The sequence below is a fragment of the Uranotaenia lowii genome, chromosome 2 (assembly GCF_029784155.1).
Source record: "Uranotaenia lowii strain MFRU-FL chromosome 2, ASM2978415v1, whole genome shotgun sequence".
In the NCBI taxonomy this organism is placed as follows: domain Eukaryota; kingdom Metazoa; phylum Arthropoda; class Insecta; order Diptera; family Culicidae; genus Uranotaenia; species Uranotaenia lowii.
This window is the reverse complement of record NC_073692.1, coordinates 158,732,113-158,758,030: the sequence shown is the minus strand read 5'-3', so window position 1 is coordinate 158,758,030 and position 25,918 is coordinate 158,732,113. Positions and strand designations below refer to the sequence as shown.

General features: G+C 34.0%; 1 protein-coding gene across 1 annotated transcript in view; it reads left to right on the top strand.

Annotated features, from left to right (window-relative positions):
• The window catches only part of LOC129747451 (nephrin-like), a 239,376-nt gene that overhangs the window by 148,625 nt on the left and 64,833 nt on the right, over positions 1-25,918 (top strand). The window contains exon 5 of the mRNA XM_055741684.1: positions 10,043-10,156. Coding sequence (XP_055597659.1) covers positions 10,043-10,156 — 114 coding nt within the window. The remainder of the gene's footprint in view (positions 1-10,042; positions 10,157-25,918) is intronic.

The window sequence follows — 25,918 nt, the reverse complement described above, 5'->3', positions numbered from 1 at the left end:
TCAAAAAATTTTTCTGTTCACCGCTACATTGGAAAGGCAAATATGCGGCAACAATTATAATTTTCCCCATAGAAGTTTCTAATTCAATTCCAATTGTTTCTAAGACTTTTGTATTGAAAGAAGGAAGAAGTCTAAATTTGAGACGACTATTGATGACAATAGCTACACCCCCACCTTGCCGATCAAGTCGATCATTTCGTAAAATTTTAAAGAAAGCATTGCTTTTCAAGTTATTGTCTGGCTTTAAAAAAGTTTCAGTGATGGCAGCAATATGTATGTTTTGAGTTTTCAAAAATAAAAAGAATTCATCTTGGTTAGCCAGCAAAGATCTAGCATTCCAATTCATAATGTTTAAACATCTATTTGGATCCATGAGGGAATCGTAAAGTCATAATAATTTTGTTAGCATAATTAAAAGAAGTTTGGAAAGCTTCAAACATTGAATTTGCTTTCAACATAAGTTGCATCATTTCCATTAAATTTTGATGCAAAAATTTTAATTTTTCCTCAGTAATCTCACCCAAATCAACAAAATTGTTAGGATCAGAAAATGAAGGAGAAGAACAAGTATTTGAATTTCGGGGATTTTCCCAAGCCTTCGCATGAACGTTGAGACTTGGTTTTTCCCATTTTTATTAGTTAAACCTGAAGAGGGAAACCCATTTTCAACCACCTCTGAGAACGATAAACAACGAGTCTGGGGCGCAGATTCAGCACAGGTAACATTAAAATCACTTCGGGTATTACCCAGCCGTGATTCCAATGTCGACCGAGGCTGAATGCGAACAGGCAGGTTGTTTGCCGGCCCGACGTGTGAAGACGAAAAAGAGGAAGGAGGAGAAGAAACTTTTCTGGAAACTTTGGGATTTTTCCTAGAAGCAATAATTTTTGCCCTGATGGGACAATCTAGTGAATTCGAGGAGTGATTACCTGCGCAATTCGCACACTTAAAAAATTCTGTTTTTGGCTTATCACCACCAAAAAGGCATTTAGATTTTTCATGATCGAATGAGCCGCAAAACATGCATCTGGCATTCATTCTACAATTTTTAGTGCCATGACAAAAAGCTTGACAACGACGACATTGCGTAATGTTTTGTAAAAAATTGGTAGAAGATTTACGAAAAGGTTCGAATTTGACTCGACAATGAAACATAAGACGAGCCTTTTCAAGAATTTGCAAATTATTAACCTGATTCTTTTTAAAATGGATCAAATAAAGTTCAGGAGCAAAACCAACACTACTGGTATTATTCGTGTTGGTTCTTTTCCTCATTTGAATTACTTGAATTGGAGAAAAACCTAACAAAGAATTTAATTCATTTGTGATCTCATCCGGTGTCTGATCGCCGGTGAGACCACGAAGTACAACTTTAAAAGGACGATCACCTCTAGTGTCGTACGTAAAAAATTGGTGTTTTTTATTATTCAAATAATTTAAAACCTTTTGAAAATCATTAAAAGATTCCGCCAATATACGAGCAGTTCCCCTTCGACCGATCTGAAAAGAAATCTTCACATCCTTGACGGAAGTGACGATTTCTTTTCGAAAGGCATTGAAGTCAGGAATCGTGACCGTTATTGGTGGAATCTTTTCGTTTTTAAGAGTATAAGAAGAAGAAGGTTTCTTAGTACTCTTATCAGAATTAAATATGAATATTTCCTCATCACCGATGTTATGAAGGACATCGAATGAATTGGAAATTTCAACTTTTTTGGCAGATGGCCCTGGATTAGGTTCAGCAATCCGTTTTCTTCCGGCCCTTGAGCCGGCCGAAGACTTCCCCATGCTGGAAAGAAAAGAGAAAATATGAATAAAAGAAAATGAAAATAATTTTAGCACTGAAAAGTGCTGATTGAAATACAGGTAAGGAAAAAAATAAATAATGTAAAATGTTCCTGCAGGTACACAGCAACGATACGATGCTCCGGCGTACGTGTTGACGGCTCAACGGTACAGATGGAAGTGGACTAAAAAAAGATGTAATTTTTTCACTTTCTTTTTGTTTTATCCGCAATCTTCATTCAAAACAATGATCCCTAGTTGATTTATGGTGAGAAGAAGTGTGTTCTCGTTATAAAGTTTTTGATTTTCGAAGCGAAGTCATGAAAATTTGTGGAAAAAGTTCTCGGATTAACCGCTGTGTGGCACTTTAAGCACTTGACTCCCAATTTTATAGGTCTGTTTTGTTGCTGAACTATAATCAAAGTTTCTGTCAAAATTTGGCGAAGTTTCTTCGGATTTTGTAAAAGTTATGTTAGATTTAATACATGCCCTTCGTGTAATTTGAGTAATTTTAGTTTTCAAATATCATTTGTATTCAACTAGTATGAGTAAAATAGTTATGAATTTTATACTCATTCATTCATATTTGAAGACATAAGTTATGAATCAGAATAATTTAAATGACATTTAAACATGGGTGCACGGAATGGCTGCAAATTCGCCGATGTAAATTATATAGAGTGAAATAGTTCTCAACTTGCTTTAGAATAAGTATGGGAGAGTGGGGAATCATGGGCCATTTTTTTTTCGTTGTTCCATAACTTCTTTATTATGAAAGATAGAATGAAAATAAAAATTGGTATGGTTTTCTACATTTTCAAGGAATTATAAGGTTTTTTTTTAATTTTTAATAAGTTATTTTCCTCAAATTCTGACTGTTTTAAAAAAAGCTAAATTTTTTGGATTTTGAAAAATGGTGGGGAATCGTGGCCCACTAAATCTGAATTGACCAAATAACATGAAAAGTTTATGAGTTGACCCAAAACTGAGATTTCATAATTCATTTCGTTTTTCAAAGCAATTTCAGATGATGAAATAAAAAAGAGAGCTATGATCGAATAGATTACAAAACCTGGCTCGCGAGCGTTTATGCATAATTCCTTATATAGGATGGATAAGGATGGATAGGATAATAACAAGGTCACGATCGACGGCGACGAGCTGGAGATAGTCGAAGACTTTGTCTATCTCGGCTCACTGGTGACCGCAGACAATGACACCAGCCGTGAGATCCGGAGGCGAATTATCAGCGGAAGTCGTGCCTACTATGGACTCCACAAGCAACTGCGGTCGAGAAGACTTAGCCCTCGCACGAAGTGTAACCTGTATACGACGCTTATTAGACCGGTTGTTCTCTACGGGCACGAGACATGGATATTGCTCGAGGAGGACCTGCGTACACTCGGAGTATTCGAGCGACGAGTGTTAAGAACCATCTTTGGCGGCGTACAGGAGAACGGAATGTGGAGGCGAAGGATGAACCACGAGCTCGCGCGACTCTACGGCGAACCCAGTATCCAGAAGGTGGTGAAGGCTGGCCGGATACGCTGGGCGGGCATGTTGCGAGAATGCCGGACGACTGTCCTGCAAAACAGGTGTTCGCTACGAATCCGGTAGGAACAAGACGAGCAGGGGCGCAACGAGCGAGGTGGTTAGACCAAGTGGAGCGTGATCTGGCGAACGTGGGGTGCCCGAGAAATTGGAGAACGGTTGCCATGGACCGAATGAATTTTAGGAATTATGTTCGTCAAGTTATGTCGTAAGACGGAATACCATGTAAATAAAAATAAGGATGGACAAAATATTTTCTATAACTCTTCATTTGGCATAAGAAAACTTTACAGATAGGGACAACGTTTTTTAAGTTCTGAATGTGTATAAACACATAAAAATATAGGTGGTTCGAGATGTGTGGCCCACGATTCCCCACATGCAATGTTTTGCAAATTGGTTGCGTTTGTGTGACTTATTGATGTTTCATCAAAAATTCCTTTTCCATGTGAAAGATCATGACAAAACTAAGATCATAAGCGTATGAGCAAATTTTTGATATGAACTTTAGGTTCCCCATCGATGCAATTAGCGGGTGTATTTTTAATTATGAAAGTAAATTTTTCTGACTATTTTAGCTTGATAAATAAAAAAAGCATATGATGCGTATTTAAGTCAACAACATATAGGAATATATGCCCACGCAAAGCGACAACGATGACAGTTGGTTCGAGATTTTTATATCAACACACATCTGAGATATTAAAAGTGGCCCACGTTTCCCCATGGCCCACGATACCCCACTCACCCCTACAAAATATTTTTGAGTGAGATTTTGGGTATCAAAAATATTTAAATCTATTTAAACGTCACTTTGTATACACGGAAACGAACAGCACCCTAAAAAGTTATGCTTAAAAATTGTTTTCAAAATGCTGTAGAAAAGTTTTGTTTGTAGGACTTTGTGATAAATGATTGTAACCAGGGGTTCACGTTCAATCCTGAATCTGATTTGCTTAGAAATCAGATACATATAGATAGATAGATATTTGAAATGCAATATTAACCAATTGAAAAACTTTTAAGGAAAAATAAATCAATAAATGAATTCAACAATGTTGATTCATTATTTTTGTTTCCACAGTTTTCCACCGCACGACATAACTTGATACGCATAATTCTTAAAATTCACTCGGTCAATGACAACAGTTCTTCTTCTTCTTCTTCTTCTTCTTCTTACATCAACATGACCAAAACATGTAGGCATCCTGGAAAATGGAAGACTTGCGTCTTTCATTTTTCTTTTCAGCGTATTACCTGTTACATATTCCTATGCATTGCAGATATTACTACGGCCAGGCCAACCATGTAATGAAAACCGCGAAAGATACAGGATACAGGGGCGGAATGAAGCGTGGAGATCCCTACCAAACGCTTCATATAATATTTTGAATATGGAAAGGCCTTAATATGAATTTATGTCATTTGGGAAAGTATATATGGAATATTGATACATTAAATGCTGTTAATGAATAAGGAAATTACGATACTTACCAACACTATACTCACCACAATTATAAATTAGAATATAAAATAAAATATTACATTTGGGTTTCTGTAGATCAGCTATTATGCCTTCGTATTTTTTCCGTATACTCTGTGGATAGTATGAGGGGTTAATGATCAGAAAAAAAGTAAACGGTAGAAACACAAAGCAATTTAATTTATCAGCTGCTGGCAATTGCATACCATTACATTAGTTATTAATCCTCACACTTGATGTGAGCATGGAATATCTGGCAGCTGAAATGGAATGGAATTGGTAACTGGGAATACTCTCAAACCTCAAATTAATGAACGAAATAAATCTAAAAATGATGTTTTCATTATGAAATACTGATTTTTGAATCTAGGAACCTGTAAAATGCGAAAAATTAAGCAAACAACAATTTTTTTTTTATGGCGTTTAAATAGCTCAGGGAGCTGACGCTGGAAATGAAAATTAGAATAGTTTGGAGAATAAAATTTAAAGTTTAGAGAGGCAGCGTAGAATAGTAAGCGATCTTGAGACGTTGGCACTCGGTCAATGACAACAGTTCTCCAATTTATTTGATGCTGATTCAATTATCATCTTATCAGATAAATATACGATTGAAAAAATCTGTATTATAATAATAAATAAGTAAATTTATAATTTCAAGATATGATTGAAACTGACCGAAAATTGCGTTATGTAATATTTGAATGGCCCCTAACAGTTATATTCAATAATTATCTGAGAAGGACGGTGTACTTTAAACTTTTGAAGACGGTTTTTTTTCTAAATTGGTAGCCAGAAAATGATGAAATTTATTTGCGTTTTATATTCCATATTTAATTTTTTTTTTTTTTTCAATGAGCTCGCATGCAATATTCCATAGAGTATATAAATTATTCCTTTTCGATTGTCGCAGAATTCTTACTGGCCTGTGCCAGATCTCAAAAATCTGTTTGTTGTACGTACAGAATCGGGACTCAAAACGAGATAAAAAATTACTTTTAATATTAATCTTTACCTGAGAAAATCCAGGCATATGCATAAATTTTTCATTTTTAAATATGGTCTTCAAAAATTTGTTGCTTTTTGCTAAAAGAATTGAAAGAAAATATTTAATATAAGCTATCATATGGTGTACTTTAAAGTTAAGAAAAAAATGTTTTCCATAGAAATATATGTGATTTAATTTTTTCCTTCATCATATAGATTTTTCAATTTTTCAAAGTCTGATATCTGTGTCGCGTTCAGTATCCAAGATAATGAGTTGAAAAACTGGGAATATCTTAGTGAAAAATTAAGTTATTAGCTAGTAAAAATAAAAAAAGCGATCCGATAAAGTTCAGTTTCTGACTTTTTGCAGCCTCAAACCCCATAGTGCAAAGGAAACAAGAAAAGACAAAATGGATGCCTTTTTAATCGTGGGAAAAAAAACCAAAATTTGTATGGGAGGGACTCTTCTGTTAGGTGGGAGGGGCTCAAAGCTATGAGTAAAACCTTACCCTGGTTCAAAAACATCACTGTACACAGGAAGAAAAATTCGTGTTATTTTAGATCGAAAACGATGCACGGAAATAGATCGGCTTATCGTCGTTTAAAAATACACAACGTTGTAAATTTTTTTTGAATTAATGTTCAGGATATTTTTTTGTGGTTTAATTTAATTTTATGTGTAACTTTTTTGTGAAATGAGAGCAATACGATACAAACTACAGCGTATGTTCTTTCTTAAATGTATCTCGTGCACCAAAACAGTTGTTCGCAGTACTAATGATTTTTCAAAGTTTACAACATTTTTATAAAGGCGCTCTAATAGAGAGGCCCAAATCAGCTGACTATTGAAAATTTTACATGTTGCATGATAAAATTGATCCCAGGCCTAGCACCAGGCCTCAGGCAAAACTTTTAGCCGATTTCTTTTGAACATAAGTTTCCTTAAGCTCTAAAATATGAAAAATATATCATCCGAGGACCGCATTTCTTTTTCCATTGATCATCTATTTGTTTGTCTTTTATCTTGTTTTGTCCTCTTGATACAGTTTTGTCTAGTTGTCTCGGATTTCTACTAGTAATGTCTAATTGTACTTGATAATTATTGTTTTGTTTATTTTAATCTTGTTTCATTTTGTTTCATTTAGTTTAGATGATTTCAACTAAATTTATTGTTTTGTTTTTATTTTTTGCATATTCCATTTCTACTCGTTGAGCTCCTTCACACAATATTCACATTGTAAAAGTGACAAGTATTTTGAAGTTTTTTAAAATAAAACAGAAGCCGACTTCTTAGATTTAAGATGGCGTTGGAAAGTGCAATGTGACTTCTACTTATTGAGTATACACCAAATCCCCATATTGTAGGGATTACATGCGATTTTCAGTAATTTACATTATTTTAAAGCTAAACGGAAGCCGCCATCTTTGATATCAAAGTGGTATCACTGACTATACTGACTGGACACTCGATTTCGTTTTCTGGATAATTTTTCCAACAGCATCGATCGATTTGAAGAAATGCTATCCCGGTAAGGAAATGCCACCCAATTTAAAAAAAACAGGCAATTTTTACGATAAAATCGGGCTAAACAGGTACATTTTTCCTACAGGGAATTTTTTGTCAAAATTTTCAGGTTCGTCACCTGCCGTCGGTATTGCGTACCTGCAAAATCTGACAAAAAAATTAGACAGAAAATGGTTGAATTTTTGTTCTAAGTGTCATGTCAGTGTGATCAGTGGTGGTATCATATACCTACACTCAGAAAAATACTATTATACATATATGCCATAAGATTCTCTTATAAAGTGGCGCCATAAAGATATCATTGAAATTCATAAGATTGTCTTATGATGCGAATGAATTCTGAAGATGAACACCTTATCTAATGAGGATTTGTAGCTTTTCATAAGAAGCTCTTATGGAAACAGAAAGTCAATTCTAATAAAAACAATTTAAGATATTTGACGATGAAAACATTCACTTTATTGTTTTCCAAAATTCTTTTAATAAAATAATACATAGTAGTCATCAGCAGCACATCAACACTACGGTTCCAGCAACGTTTTTTTGGCCGCATCCGATTCTTCGACCTAGCGTTTTTGCCGGTCAGCATACCAAAAAATAAACAAAAAAAAAATTTGTTTACAAATATATTAAGCGTTCACATCAAAAACATCAACTCAAACTTACCTATCAGAAAGATCACAATGACATTCAACAGTTAAGGAAAACGAATAACTAACAATAGCGAGTGCTTTGTACCGTTAAACGATAAAAAAATTGATGGAATGAATGAATGTGTTCATTATATTTTCACAATGCCTTTTCTTCAATTTTTCATAATATGTTCATATGAAAACTGAAAAAATTTCATAAGACTCATATGCAACACAATTTCACATTCTAAAAAGCGGTTCATAAGACTCATGCTATGAAAATTATAATAAGAATTTGCCTGAGTGTAGTGAAACTCGACTTCTACTTATTGAGTCCTTTTACACCAGGCATATCAAACTCTAAACGAGTTTGCGGGCCGCATTTAAAAATTTCTATGACGTAGAGGGCCGCAGGCCGCAAAATCAATTAAATCGGTACATTCAGCTTTAGTTTTTTTGCAGTAATATTTTAAAAAAATCAGTGGTGTTTTTTTTGTGACAATTTAAGACGGGGCTACGCGGGCCGCATTGACCTAGGCCGCGGACCCCCAGTTTGACATACCTGTTTTACACAATACCCATAATGTGGGGTTTTCATGTGGTTTTCATTTATTTACAGCATTTTTAAGTTTTAAAAGGTGGTGTCGAGATTGCGTCAGATAGCGAAATACAATTATTTTTTCCATTGAGCTCATTCGTTCAATTCCCATACCTATTATGGATTTTCATATGATTATCATCCATTTAGGTACAGCATTTTAAAGTCGCCTTCTTGGATTTCAAAATAGCGTCAGATAGCAAAATTCCACTTCTACTCGTTGGCGATTTTCGCCCAATATTCAAAATCTGGGAGCATCTGCTGTTCAGTTATCAAAATCAAAGTATTCCATTGAAAATTATTTGGGATATTTTCTCTTTGTTACAACCGCGTAAAAAAGACCATTATGTATAAACTTCAGTTTTCGTAGATTTTGTAAATAGAAACCTGATTTTGCCAACTGTCGGCTTGCATGTTGTGGTAAAATTTGAGATTTTGAAAAATTTCCGAAAAAATCCAAATAGGTTTTTGTTTATTTTTGTTAAGTCAGGGATTTTAACAATAAAAATAATCAAAGTATTCCATTGAAAATTATTTGGGATATTTTCTCTTTGTTACAACCGCGTAAAAAAGACCATTATGTATAAACTTCAGTTTTCGTAGATTTTGTAAATAGAAACCTGATTTTGCCAACTGTCGGCTTGCATGTTGTGGTAAAATTTGAGATTTTGAAAAATTTCCGAAAAAATCCAAATAGGTTTTTGTTTATTTTTGTTAAGTCAGGGATTTTAACAATAAGATTATTTTTATTATAAAAAAAAATATTTAAAAAAAAATATATATAGAATAAGTCAACTGTTTCAGATCTGATAAATTGACATTAATCTATCTGATTTGTCATTTTTATTGAAAACATCAGCATTGTAATAAGTCTATTTTGGGAAATAAATTATTCTACAATTGAAACCCCGAAATAACTAAAAATAAAACATTCTTCCATTGCCGTGATTTACCATATCAATTCAATGCCTCTCTCAATTTTGCACTATCTAGGACTTTATAACCCGAGCAAGCACTCGTTCGTATATCAGCCGAAAATTCCACTGGCAGGGTGTTATCAATTGTTTATGGCCAACAAAATGCTGCTGCACCAAGTTTCAGAATATTTCTTGCGCTCTAAAACACGATCATTTATCTTAGTTCTTTTTTCTATTCTATCTTTTTTTTCCTACACCATGCGATAAAATCTTGCCTCGGCGAACGAATCCTGGTAAAACCATCAACGGATCGAAACTCCAACTGTGTGGCACCTTCTGGAAATGCCGTGGACACGCAAATCGTCTAACATCGGCCTCATTTTTCATCCTGCCGCCCCACGTTTTGGTTCACGAAAAAAAACCTCCATTGCGATTCAATACGACCACGACCCTCCGTGCGGACTGACGACTGATTTTGGCACCCGTGCCCACCAAAAACAATGGATCCGTTCTTTTATTTTTTTTTTTTTTTTGTTTCCAAAAACCTGAACCAAAAACGAAAACAGTTCCACCCGAAGCGCCGGTGATTCTGGATCGATGGGGACGCGTTATCAATAGTACAATAATCGGACCGAAGGAGGAGGGCGATGATATACTGCTCACCTGTCGGGTGGTTGGAGGTAATTTATCCCTAAATTTTGGTTGTTTATTTTTCAGCGTGAAGGTTTTTTTTCTTTTTTGAAAGAATCGTGGAAACCATTGTATTTTTTCAATGCAAAGCTATAAATACTGGGTTCTTCTGACACGAAAAGTGGCTCCATAGAGTACCGTGTGTTTGTGCTCGGGAACAGTTAATCATAAATTCCATCTTCCGCTCAATAAACTGCCGCTGTCATCCGGAATAATGGCTTGGCCGTTGAACGGAACTCGAAAGATGACGACGAATCTGAAGCGAAGGTCTGCGGTGGTGTCGTTAAACTTAAAATGGAGCTCAAGCTTTGATCAAATGGAATCATAATTCAGATGACTGGCCGGGTTGACGGCAAATGTCTGGATTTCTAGCTGTTGGCAACATATTTGTGAACTTAAATATTGTCATCCACCCCTTCAGTTTATTTGTGGTGAGCGCCTGCATCAAAAAGATCTCTCCAAAGTTTTTCTCGTGTGCCTTGGCCATTAAAATGTTACGAAATTGATTATTTGCATGTTTATGGATCAAACAGTTAGAAGGCTCAGGAGGCACAAATAGTAAAATATTTCAATCAGCTAACACAAAGGAATATTTTAGAAGGCAATATTAATAAGAGTTTATGAAGGCTAGAAAGGTGAATTCAATTGGTAGTCTCTGCACGACAAAATCAGTAGCTCGACCCTACCAGGCTAAGAGACAGTATTCAATCAAATGTGTTCAACTGTACTACCGCTCATCGATTTTTTGTTAAATTTTATTTAAAAAAAAAAAACTTTTAAAAATTTAAATCGCTCTTTGTAGTTATCTTAATTGAAATGTATGACTCGAGCTGTTTTTTTTTCCTTTTTGCGACTTGTTGGAAAAGGAGTGTATTCGAAACAAATTCAGCATTTTGTTTTGGGAATAACTTATGAATACATGCATGAAAATTGATGAAATTTTCAGGGAAGCTGCCTAGTAATGAACATGTGCTTGACGTTCTGTCAAGGTATTTTTGAGATAGCGTCCAATGAAGAAGTTTTACTACTTTCATTTTTGAGTACACGTGTGCCACGTGAACCATGTTTTTTTCAAATCAGAACATAAAATTTTCTGTTTCCTGAGGCTTGACCCTCAAAATCACTCAAAATCTTTAATTTGGTCGAAGTTATGTCAAATTTTGCCGATCGTCTTCCTTTGGCACCAAATTTACGTATTTGACCTTTTATAACTTCCACAACAGTTTTCGCGTAATGGCACGACTCAAGATCCAACCAAACAGAGTATTTTCTTTGTTAGACCTCTTGAAGTACTGTGCTGGGAAAATGGTCGCATTTGAAGGCAGTCTTTTTTGTATATTTAGGCCGGTCCCAACGGTGTGTGTAAAACACGGTTTTGGACCACGCTTAAACAGTCTGTCTGGCACCGGTTGCCAAAATTGCTGTTTTATTATATTTGTCACTCGGAGTTGGAACATCGCGAGGGGGAGGACAATAAAAAATAATGCGAAAAATAAATAAATTGGAATAAATTGCACGGAAGCTAGTATGCAAAAAAAATTGCATACTATATTGTTGCACAAAACCTATAAATCAAGTATTTTTTTATCGAATAATTCAATGAAATCAAGAAAACAAAAGGTGAAAGAACTCTTATCTTCTTAAATTTGTTTTTTAGTCTTGTAATCTTTCAGATATTGGAATTTTTCATTGGAATTTACATAAATTATCTCAACTTTATTTATTATTTATTTCCCCCTTGGGGTTTTTGGAAATTTCGAAGGGGGGGGGGGGGGTTGACAAAAGAAGAAATTGATATTTGTTCCCGCCTTATCGATTTCAAAATTCCCAACCGTTGTACACCTATGTTCCAAATTCATGCGAATTTGGAACAGGACTCTATAAAATACAACGGACCGATTTTGACGTTTGGGGTTCACGGTGAGAAAATTTTAGCCAATGATGATTATTTTCAAACATGTTTGGGTAACATTGGGTGTGATAGTCGTTTCTTTTTGATATAAATGATTATAATTTGACTTTTTTTCCCGTTTCAACAAGCCTATACGTAATATAAATTAAGTGAAGTATAAATAATGCATGTCACACTATTCTTGAATTATTTAGTATTAATAAATAAATAGTGAAAATAAATAAAATAAATAAATGACAACGCAAAATGTTCGGGCGTGTTACCAAAAACAGACAGGGTCTGTTTCTTCTAGTTCAGCCCTTTCAACGAATACCAATGTTGTAAAGCATGGGTAGCCAAACAATGGCCAGCGACATTTAAAGCCTCTTTGATGGTTACTGTACCATTTTGAGATGTAGTTTATCAAAATCTGTCTCAATCATTCTAGAGTTTGAAACTCAATTCGGAGTAAAACCTAGAGTATGGTGGGGTAAAAGTACGACCTTAGTGCTATCCTATTTTTAGAAAATTTTGCCGGTTGTTTTCCATAAAAACAAGAACAGCATTTGATTCTTTAGACTTTTATCTCTCTTCTACAAAATTACGAAGATAATCGGTCGACGCATTTGATAGCAGTAGTGAAAATGTCTAACTGCTATCGAAACGTACTTTTACCCCACCTCTGGGGCAAAAGTTCGAATGATGTGGGGTAAAAGTACGACCATTCAAAATTCCACAATTCTGCATGAAGTCAACAGGAAAATTATTTTGTATTAGACTCTGCTTACAGCAGCAGCATCTTTGTTCGCTTCTGATACAAATCCTATACATGGGCAAATAACCTGTGCGAATTTGAAGTTCTCCACTAACTGTCCATATTCAGCAGGTTTTCGAAATCCAGTTCTCATCGTATTTGAGCAATTTTTCGCGCGAACAAGTCTTGAAGAAACAAAAATATGCGCTGATGTTTCCAGAGCATTTAAAAAAGAAGTTAAAATTTTCCCTTCCGATTTACTTCAGAAGACCCTTCGTACTTTTGCCCCATTTGCAGTTCGTACTTTTGCCCCTTCAAGGTTTCTTATGATTCACAGTTCATTTTGATGAATAGAGAAATAGTAATTAAATTCTTTCTTCGGCATTTGCTAGTGATTAAAAACAACTAAAAAGACACATTAAAACTTTCATTGAAAGCCAGACTTTTGATTACATAAACATGTTTGCCGTTTTTTGAAATATTACATCATTCAAGCAAAAAAGCTACATTACCTCATTTTTCGGGGTATTTTCAACTTCTACGAAAAAAAATTATGGCTGGTTGTTGGCAGTTCAAATCACTATCAATCCACGCCAGAGTTTTGAATTTTACTGTTCTCGGTTTGTGATAATCCCAAAACGTACTTTTACCCGACTCGTACTTTTACCCCACCTTACTCATGTGTTTTTTTAATTTTACAATATTTAACACATGAACAGTAATTTCGAATAACAGATATGTACTGCGATGAATTATTCTTATTTGATTACCTATGCCATAATTCTTAAAGCGATAAGAGCTCCTAAATGGTTGCATGACACTAGTTTAAATTTAGACTGGTTTTTAATGGCTTCATGAAAAGAGTAATATGATATTTAAAAAAAAAAATGTAAAATTTAGTACGATATTATACCAAAAATCAAAACATATTTAATAACGAATTGAACTATTTATTTTTAAAAGTGTAGTATTTTAGGCAGTTGAGAAGGAAGAATTTTCTTCATTTGTTAGCTTCCATTGAAACCAACGAAATTTTTACTGTAAATATAACGGAAAAATCGATACTTTATATGGCAATTTGCACAAGATGCCTTCAGGTGTTCACCCAGTTTTGAAATTTGCTCATTTTATGCAGACGGTGCTATTCAATAGTTTATGTAGCTTATTTATTATTTATCACATAGATTTTCAATGCTAACATTTTTAAAATATTTCATTTGAAAATCTGTTACACAAATAACACACGACGTATTACAGGACACGACACTTAACGTTCTTACTAACGGAAAAAAAAGGAACTAAAATTACCTTTTTGTCGACCGGTTTCGGGCTCGATGTTGCCCATCTACAGGACGATGTCCGACATCGTCGGACATCGTCCTGTAGATGGGCAACATCGAGCCCGAAACCGGTCGACAAAAAGGTAATTTTAGTTCCTTTTTTTTCCGTTAGTAAGAACGTTAAGTGTCGTGTCCTGTAATACGTCGTGTGTTATTTGTGTAGTTAAAAGTTCTTACGTTGGCACAAACCACTAAAATGAGTGAAAATCTGTTAATGCGTTTTGATGTGCCATGTTTTAATATCTGCTGAAAAAAAAGGAATGTGGATTTCAAATATGGTTTTTGTATCGGAAAAATGTTAAATCTCATACCCTGAAATATTAATTTAGGAAGCTGCAAAGTATCATGTGTTTTAAAGTCGCAAAAAACAAACATAGTTTGTTATCTTACGGAAAAGGAAGCTTACCACACAACCGTCAGATTATAAAGTTTTCCCCATATCGATGATACATTCGCAAAAGTTCAAAACTATTGAAAATCTTCGTTATTATTCTGTTAAAACAGTTAAAACACTTATTCTATTGTAGATAAATATGTTAAAAATGTGCTGTCATTGTCAAACTTAGATCTTTGATTTATTTTTTAAATTGTATCTCAACCATGATTTTTTAACTAGTGCGAATTTAAAAAAAATAAACAATGCTCTCAAAATTAAAAAAAAAAACAACTTTTCAAATATGATGAAAAGAATCAATAAAAGGAAGAACGTAAACCATGAATATCATGATTTTTTTAAATGATAAAACGTAGCTTTTTCGACTTTGCCGGAAAGAAAAGAGTATGGTTTTTAAGTTCCGACACCTCTATCATCAGTTTCATTTTCAATCTTAATTTTTTTGTATCTGTTTGGATAGTGTCGAAATTTGAAAAAAAAAAAAAGGATTCTTTGGATGTTTCTATAGCCGCGGAGACTGTTTGAAAATTTAATTTTATAGTACGCATTTCATTTGAAACTGCATTTTGAATTCCTGAAGATAGATCAGTTTGTAAACTATGATGATGGTGTGGCTGAATTAAGTTTCTACACACTTTGGTTTGAAAAAAAAAATAAATGATCGTTCTTTTTTGTGCAACGCTGCCGATTAAACTACGACATCTGAAATGGGCATTCTTGAAGCAGTACGCAAATGTTTATAGTGAATTGGAATTTTTTTCAAGACGTTTGCATTGACTGCATGACATATTATCACATCATTCTGTCTGTTCTTTTTTTAAATAAAAGTCAGAAAATTCAACAGATTACAGAAGACAAAAATTGTTTTTTCTTTGTTTGAAAAATTTTAAGACCCTTGAAAAAAATTAATATATTGTGGAATTCCCACACTATTTGACATATTCCTGCAACAAATTCACCTACCAGAAGTTTCAACCATAAATTAAAAACTTATGAATTTGACATAATCCCGGCTCTGTATAATTTATATCGATATTTAATTTGATCTGGGTAAGCACAAATGTTATTTCGGTCGTAAAATGTTTATAATTTAGTAATGAAAATAATAATTTGGGCTAAAATACGAGCTTTAAAAAAAAAATTCAAATTATTTTTCCAATTAATCCTAGTAGAACCAGAAGAAACCTGTACCGAATCATCACTGAAATCCAGTTATTCATTTATTTGCTCTGAAAAATTTTTTTTTAAATGGTGGTGTGGCCCGCCCGCCTATCTCATCTTCAAAATTTGGCTCGCCTGTTAAAAATGTTGGCCACCCATGTTGTAAAGCTTTCATGCGGTTTTTAGTCATTTGCAGAATATAAAAGTTCAGTGGAAGCCGCCATCTTAGATTTCAAGATGGCGTTTGATAGCAAAATTTGACTTCTTCTAGTTTAGCCCTTTAGCAAATAGCCATGTTGTGGGAGTTTCTTGCGATTTTTAGTTATTTACAGCATTTTAAGGTTCAGCGAAAGTCGCCATCTTGGATTTGAAGATGGCGTCTGTTAGAGAAATTTGGCTTAAACTGATTAAACCAGAAAGGAAAAATTCGACTTCTTCTAGTTTAGCCCTTTCACCCAATAAACATATATTGCCGGTTTAATGCGACTTTTTGTCATTTATTGCATTGAAAATTGAGCTGATGGCGCCATCTTGGATTTCAAGATGGCATCAGATGTTGAAATTTGTCTTTTACTCGTTTGGCCTTTCCTCCTAATACCAATATTGTGGGGATTTCATGCGATTTTAAGTCATTTACAATATTTCAAAGTTCAGCGGAAGCCGCCATCTTGGATTTTAATATGCGCATATTAAAATCCAAATGATTTCAACTCATGGTTTATTCCACGGGTCAATCACAACCAATCCCTTTTCATTCAAAAAGTTGGTCCTCATTTACTGTATTAATGTTTAACAACTAAGAAATGAGGAACTCATCCTAAGCGTGTAATTGGTTGGCTTGCGAGAGAAACGGCATATCTTAGCTTTTTAAGTGGTGTTCATTAAACCATAATAAAACTAATAAGCTATTCATCTAACCATTAAAAAGCTATTATGCATTAAATTGACTAACGCCATGTTGGTTGCAAAATCGAAGATCACAAAATGACACCATGTTGATGGATTCACAATGGAAGCATTTGAATATATTTATTCAGGCCTATTTTACATCAATTCCATCATGATTGACCATCAGATTTGACGAGGCGCATTTATTTTGAGATACTATTTCATACACATTTTACCTAAAATCTTGACTGACTGTAGAAGGTTAAACATTATTGGTGTTTTGGCTATTTATTTTACCAGATCATATCTGAATAACGTAATAATCATTAATCAACCTTCATGGTTGCTGGAAAAAATAAAAAAAAACTCCGAGATCTCACAGAATTTGAAAGAAAAAACCAATAGTACTGACATGTTTGATAATAGCTTTTTAAAAGCTTTGGTGTCCAAAACGATATAGCATAATGATAGGACATGGTGATGTTTCTAGGATTTTGGCTTTATTAGAGGTCTGGAGATGTTATAGAATGCGCTTTAGCTTTTTAAAGATTAATGCTCTAGTCTAAACGAAATTTTGCTGACCATAATAAAGCTAAAATTGCCTGCCTGTCCTTGCGCGTTTGTAAAAAACGCCCTTATAAACAAGCAGCCTGCTTAGGCCGATGCAGAATCAGTAGGAAAATATACTTCCACTTCCTAACAAGCTCAGGTGGAGCAGTAGGCAAAAACATGCTGCTGGTAGGTAGTGATGTCAATCTTCCAGATTTTGTCGAGATCTTGGACTTTTGTCAGATTTTTTTTTGGTTTCCAGACTTCCAGACTTTAGTCATTTCTTCCAGACATTTCCAGACTTGACAAAATAGTCAAAATTTAGTATTCTCGGTGCAAAATGGCAGGAAATGATTCGAATTAGCAATTGAAAAGTAACCCGATCAGGAGAGAAAAACAAAATTATATTAAAATGAGATATTTTGATACTTATTTTTTTCTATCTAAATGAGTTATAATTCAGTACTCGTAGGATGTTAAAATATCTCAAATTATATCAAAAAATCTATACGATCATAGCTAAATTATATCAGTTTTAGATATGCTCCTATCAAGATTATATCTCGTTCAGATAGCATAGTTTGATATTGGACAGAACAAATTATATCAAAATTATAACTTATCAAGATATGAGTACTTCGAGAAAATTTTCTAGTGGAAGGTCAATAAACCACATTATTGGATAAAACCATGCCCCATTTTTGGTTTCCCAAAAATTTGATTCAATTTTATGAATCTGTTGAGCAAAACTCGTTAATGTAAGGTTTGAGCCGTTGACTTCGATGTCCGTGTTTCAGAAAAAGTTGTACGTATATCAAAATAAGATATAATCATTTTATTTCAGGACAATCCGAAAAAAATCTTGATCATTGAAAATGAGCTCAACCCCATTCAAGTTTGTCTATCAGAATAAGATATAATTCAGAATGGAGAAACTTAAAATCGAAAATTTGGAGTACTTAATTATAACTGAATCAGATGTAAATATCTTGATGAGATACGTTTGAGTTATTATTTTGATATGCTCTCCTGATCGGGAAGGAATACCACGAAGATGGTTGTAAAACAGAAAGTTAAGCATAGAACGTAGTACAGCCGACACCACCATGATGGATTTAGGCATTGATAGTGTATAGAATGTACCTATGATTATTTTCAAGTAATGAGTATTATTTCCGGCACTGTAATATTGCGATCTGCCGACCAAAAAAAAGGTCGTCACCTATAAAGTTCGCCATCCAGACTTTTCCAGATATTTTTTTTCTAAATCTTCCAGACATTTCTAAAAAAAACAGTTGACATCTCTGCTGGTAGAATGGGATGGTTTTGGAAAAATGATGAGTTTGAATCTCTCTCTCTCTCTCTCTCAGACTCTTATCGACTTTTTTGCATACAATAACCATGAGATTTTTATTTGATATATCCTATCTGGATAAGTTATAATTTTGTTTAAAATATAACAACGGTTGATATGATTTAGTTATGGTCTTATGAACTTTTTTATGTGATTAGAGATATTTTATCATCCTACGAGTACTAAATTATAACTCATCCAGATAGGAAAAAGATAAATATCAAAATATCTCATCTTAATTTAGTTTAGTTTTTTTTCAATTCTGATCGGGTCAAAGAACCATTTCGCTGAACCCAAAGCTGGTGACGCTCCCACATCTTTTTCAACAATATATCTGCTCGATTAATATTCGAAATATCATATAACGAACGGGGCTCAATGGGGCAGGGTGAAACAATGTGCCATCATAATCTTAAATCGGAACGGAACATTACCGCACCGCGCCCGGTGACTTTTATTTACCCAGACAACCCTCTTAAAATGGCATCCACCCAATCGAATCGCAACCCAGTCCGGTCGGGTGGTAGTCCCGGGACACAAATTGGTTGTAATAAAATAACAAAAAAATAAAAGTAAAGTACCCGCCAAGGAAGGGCAAATTTACCCGGAGCCCAAAAAGGTGGGCAGGTGGGTAATGTGAGTCGGGCTGTGGGGTAAAATAATACAGACAACGAACCGGAGTGGATGGCAAGATTTTCCATTTTCCGTTTGTTTTTATTATTGTTTCGGTGTCAGAATCGCACGGACTTCATCCAATATGACGCAATCAGCAAAAATTACAATTGCATTGATTTTTTTCGGGCTCATCGTTCGGTTGGGCTTGGTTCATTCGTTCGTTTTTTACACGGATGGCGAGGTTCCTTTCCTGATACATATTTGATGTGCTGGAAATTTTATTCAACCGAAGAGTTTATTTCAAACAGCTTCCAGGTAGTTGTTTACTGGCTGACTGATGAATTTAATTTTTCAATTGTTGAATAAATAAGATAAAATCACGGCAATTTTGAAGGGTGATTGATTGAGATTTGAGGGAAATTTGTGCTGCAGATTTTGAAATGGAACTTCACAAAAAGATTCAAATTTATCCTATTAGAACAACTAAAACCAAAAAAGATTATCAAAAATTTTAAGTTTCAACTTCAAGAAATTACAAAAAATGATAGACGTGTAAGGAGTATGGGTATCATTTTTCACCAGGAATGCGATAAAACTTTCAACGACTCAACACGGCCCCTAATCGATGACATCAATTCATGCTTCCACCTCAGATAACAAAAAAAAAGCCATTCCCTCACCCATAGCATCCGGATTTTAGTGCAGATGATTGTACCGGGGGCCAGACAAGCAACTCAAAAAAAAGGAAGGAATCCACTTGGAACGGGAAGTTTCTGTCGTATTGGCTTAACGTTTCCAATCGTTATTTCCCCAGCCGATATGCCAACTGGTGCCAAACTGAATATAGTCAACCGGGGCTCTTCTGGTAATAAAGTGGGAGCTTTTCTTTCTTCTTCTGCTGTTGTAGCTGGAGCGCTTCCGATGCCATAAGCTTTGGCAGGGCCCGAGTGGATCGCTTCCTGGGAAAATGTGCAGGAATCGCAACACGAAATATAAAGCTATGGGAGAAAAATCCGCAAGACAACTCAAGTCTCTATTATATTGGGCCAATAAAGTTATCGCAGCCTTTATCATAACACATTTGGACATAAATCTTCCAGGGAACACAAACACAAATATGAACACATCCACACACACAGACATTCGTCGCAAGTCTCATGCGATCCCAAACACTTATGCTGTTCTCGATAATCGCCTTAACGCTTCTATGACTGCCGCCCGGCTTGTTTGCCAGTAGTATGCCTACCTCTAGGCGTACGACTTGGACTTGAACGAGGATTCCGGAAATGGTTGGTTCTCAACACTACCTCTACCACTACCGACTGTCAGTAGGATGATGCTTCCTTCTGTCCGGCTTTGGAAATTTGAACGTTGCCATTCTAAGATGATGATATTGTGGCGATTTAGCTGGTGCGAGAAAAAAGAGGAACAACTGTCTTCAGTTGAGTCCTTAAGCACTTTTAATTTGGATGCATGTGAATTGATTATCGTTTGTTCTTGAATGCCATGCTCATTCTTGAAATACAATTAACTTAACAATGTTCAAAGGACTGCAACTTGGCTTGCATGTAAATAATTGTTCTCTCAAACATTTTTTTTTTTAAATATATCCTATAGTTCAGTACCATGTGTTTTATGAAACTTTTTTTTATAGAAAACTTGCTGGTACGGTTAATTTTATTTCACCTTTCAAAAATAAAGTAAATTTGTTAAATTAATTGAAATTTTGTTTTAATTCTTAGGCAGCATTTCAAGCCAAATTTTTTCGAATTTTAGTTTATAGATGATTTAATGATATTTTCGTAAAATTGATCTCTAAATTCGTTTTTCAAGATCTGAAACTTTTACTCTGTTTTTATAAGCTTAAATGAGTTTGTAATGAGGTCGATGTAATGTAATATTTTCCCTCTTCCAATGCTCACTAGAGTGCCCCAAATGACCCGACTTTTGAAAAAGTTATGCGCTGCAGGCTAAAATTGATCCTAGGCCTAGTACTAGATCTCATGCCAAATTTGGGCCAGATCGGATCACGGGAAGGGGTCGCTCAACGAGCCTGAAGTTTGTATGGGATTTTGAGACATTTTGTTCGGGAGAAACATGAAAAACCAGTTTTTCATAAATAACTTTGGTTCCCGTCGGCTGATTTGTTTCAAAAACGGGTTTTCTTACAGCCTAAATTATGAAAAACATTTCATCCGAAGACTGCATATCGATAAGAGTTAAGACAAAAAAGTTATTAGACTTCCAAAATGGGCTAACTTTTTTTACGGTGGTATTCATCACTGCTAATGAGGCGTCAATAAGTTCGACCGCCCCGACTCATTTACAGTGATGAATACCGTCCTTAAAAAAGTTAGCCCATTTTGGAAGCCTAATAACTTTTTTGTCTCAACTCTTATCGATATGCAGTCTTCGGATGAAATGTTTTTCATAATTTAGGCTGTAAGAAAACCCGTTTTTGAAAGAAATCGGCCGACGGGAACCAAAGTTATTGATGAAAAACTGGTTTTTCATGTTTCTCCCGAACAAAATGTCTCAAAATCCCATACAAACTTCAGGCTCGTTGAGCGACCCCTTCCCGTGATCCGATCTGGCCCAAATTTGGCATGAGATCTAGTACTAGGCCTAGGATCAATTTTAGCCTGCAGCGTATAACATTTCACAGGTTTTGAATTTCCCATACAAATTTGGGGCAGTCTAATGCTCACGAACTACTATAAAATCATTTTTAGTATTTCGCTGCATTTGTCTAATAAGTTTTCAAATTATGCCAAATATAATATGAATAAAGACTTGCCTCCCCAAGTAACATTTAAAGTTTTAAAGCAGGCTATAAGACAAAGTTTTGGTTTTTTAAGGGGCTTAGGTAGTCTAATAAAACTATCGGTGTTGCTTTGTCCCTCCTTCCTCTACACTGCAAGGTTTGTAACAATCAAAGAAACATATTTCGTACTCAAATATATTCCAATGATGAAATTATGTAAATAATTTTTTTTTCGCCATATATAGACTTGTCCTGAAATCATAAATACACTTTCAAACTATTAAAAAAAATATTGTTTTATTAAATTTTATTTATTTTATTTGGCTCAATGTATCATTATTTGTGTCCTACCCAACACTGTCAGTTTATTAAAATCTTTAATCATAAGCCAAACTTCGCACTTTTCCTCGAACACAGGGGCGGTCCTAGAGTTGGCTCTTGAGGGGGGGTGATATTACAAAATTTCAGAAATCAGTCGATAAGAAGGATCGTAAATATCTGGTGAAAAAATGTTTATTTTGGGAAACAGAGTGGAGAATGGAGGGGGTGGGGGGTAGTTTGCAGTTGCAAATAAGACTTGTATTTTGTAGGTTTGTAAACTTTTAGGTTTGTAATTTGAAAAATTTGAAATTATAGAAAAATAGTGAAAACTTTTATCAAATTTCCTCAATATACTCATTTTGATACCCTTTTATGAAACAATCTGCGAATCTAAGATGTTCACTGCGAAAAAGTGTTGATAAAAAGATAACTTTCGTAATTTTTACATTTAGTAGTTTAAAAATTATAACTTAAAGAATTCTTTAAGGAGTTTTCCGATATAAATATCATTTCATAAATGATAATTAAACACACAATTTCGTAGAAGAAAATGTAAAAACAAAAATTTTCAAAGGGGCTTGTGATATAGCTCAGTTGGCAAGTCTGTTGTCTCCTGAGCCGATGTCCGCGAGTTCGAGCCCAAGAGCAAACATCGAACACAGTTGTACCGGATAGTTTTTCATTAACGATCCGTCAACTGCACCGTTGATAAAGTCGCGAATGCCATAAAAATGGTAAAACGACTATAATCGAAACAAAAAAAAAATAATTTCAAGTTATCCACAATATTATTACTGAGAATCATCATATCAGGGTAAAACCCTGAAAAGTGTTTGTTAATAATTGCTATGAATTTAAAACTGAATATTTAATTATTTTTCTGAAGTATTTATTGTTGAATTATTACTAATTCTAGTTCGAATTCTTCATTTTTTAAATATAAATTTAATTCTAAAATAAGAACATCAAAATCATATTCTTAGGTATGAAGCTGGAACTGAATCAAAAGAAAAAGTAACTCATTTGCAACGAATTATTTATGAGAAAAGTGAAAAGTCGTATGTTTCCTTCATGCTCTCAATATTTTCAAACTTTTTTAAAATGTTTGTATTAAATAAAAACATATTGAATAAAGAGTTAATTTCTGAAATTTAATACTATTTCAATATTTCAGTGAAAATTCATAATAAATTGCAATTGAAATAACCAAATTTTCTGATTCAGAGTGGATTTTTTAACCTAAACTATTTAGCTGGATATCTACTCAAAATTTTAAATATAATTGTGTAGATGAGTTCAAAACAGCGATATAATTGGAGTGAATCCTTAAATCCACCCTTGTTGGTCAAAAATTTTAAAAATGTCTTCCGAATGTTCAACTTGAGCGATTGCCTTGTTTCCAAGAAAATAGTCGGGCATGACGCAATAGTCACCTGGGGAAAGTTAAAAAATTGTCAAGCTTTTGGAGCCTATGCTTTAAAAACTAATTTTGGAAATAAATTTCAGAACTCAATTTCAGATTTTATCCATAACCTCTAGTTTTAGAAATAGTATTTTCAGTATTTTTCGAAAATTGAATGGATATCATTAGAGATGTACCGAATAGTGCGAACGGTCGAATACCGACTATTGGCCCTTTTCAAGTATTCAATGAAACGAATATTCTGAACATGAAAAATCGTAAATAAGCTTAAAATGTGTTCAAAAGTACCGTCTGCTTCACCGAATATTTGGCAAAAAATACCATTGTGAGTAATATTTTTAAAGTGATGACAGAATTAATGAAAATATATTTCACTTTTTGCGTAGAAATCAAACAATTGCTCTTTTAGCTTTTGAGCAAAAGTACTAATACAGTAGGTGAAAAACACAATTTTTGTTCGTGCTTTCTATAGAATTTGAAGCATAATTGATAACAAGTTTCAACCAATAATCTAATTTTCACAATTTTAATGTAATTTTGTATTACATACCATAAAATCCCCATGATTGAATTTTATTTTTATAATTGAATTCATAATTTATCGTAACCATTTCTTATTCAATTAACTTAATTTTGAAAGATTTAAATTAAATTAAAAACTATTGAACATTATTAAAATTGTTCAATTGTGATAACAGCTCAAAATGTAAGAGGCCCTTCGAGCCAAATGGGTATAAGTGCATAAATGCTAATAAAATACGTTAAGTATCACAGTAAATAAGCCTTGATATGAAAAATAAATGATTTATTTAAAAAAAAAAGAAACTTATTTTGAGAAAACACATTTTTTAGTTTTCATGGGTTTGGCCATTTTACATATATTTATCTAAAATTTTAATTTCTTTTTCAAATGAAAAGGTATGTGAACTACAATTCTAAATATCTGAAAAATTACCAAATACAGTTTGAGTTATGAAGAATCGTTTTATATCAATAAATCAAAATCGATCATTTTTGTTGCGTCGAGGCAAATACAATAAGGACTTATTTCTTTTTCCAAAAACGTTCCAAAATAAGAAATTTAAAAAAAAATTGAAATTGTAATGTATCTTTCTTGTTAAAATTGTCTATACAGTTTCGATAACTTTAATTCAGAAAAAAATATGACTTAAGAGAATCTCAAATTGAGATGCATTCTGTAAAAATCGGAGCTTGCAATTAAAAATAAATCAAATGGAAATTTTGATTTAGATGTAGGCAACAAAAATCGAATCTGTCCAGGTGGAGGGGGGTAGGGGTTGCCAATTGTCAACACTTGTGCACGGAGAGGGAGAAGGGGGTAAAAATCTCATTTTTCTGCCCACGTGGTATCTGAACGACCCCAAAGGCAATTTAGCATTCAAAGCTCAAGTCTTTTTTTACTTCTAAAAAGGATCGAGATATGTTTATCCATCAAACATGGAGACAAATCGATCTGCCATAATAAAGTTATGTTCGAAACAAGTTTGCAGATATTTATTGAACATATCGGCTATTTGGTGAACATTATCAAAAAATGATCAAACTACAGCTAAAGTTTTAACGAAGTAAGACTGAAAAAAATTTTTTTACTAAATACCCAAAAAGCGAAAACCACTCATTAAATACAACTTGTCAGTTTAGCGCTACGTCGTTTGATGACAGGGATACGCATGAAATTAAATTGCATGTTTCGCATGATCCCAAACTTTTTGCCGATACACCATACCGAGGGGTGAGCCCAAACTTTTGATCGATTACTGTAGCTATTTTATCTGTTCGCACTTTGTAAATTTCTAGCACAAAATTTTAAAAAAATGTTTGTTTTGACATTTATGAAAAAAGATTCAAATGCAATTCGAATTTTTAAATTTTGTCCACCCAACTCTGAACTGATCGGGAAGAAATATAAAGTGCGATTTTTTGGAAATTTTCCACTTTTAAGTCAAGTTTTAGTCATATTAGGTTAACATATAAGTTTTTCCAAAAACATACGAAAAAGGCTTTGATCATCGACTTTAGAATGAGATCGAAAGAAATGCAATATGTCATAAGATGACTGAGATATGACCAAACAATTTTTTTTGTTTTTGAGGGGGTGATCCCAAACTTATGGTCGGTAGCGTATACGTTCAGCAAATTCTAATTCAACGCTGTTGAGGTACTACAAAAGTTATTTGGTAAAATTCGTTCCAGGGAATTGCAAGTTACAGCTGTTTTAGTTTGGTGGACACCCCCACGGAGTGGAAAAATTTGAGAATTCGAAAGTACAGTTACTCC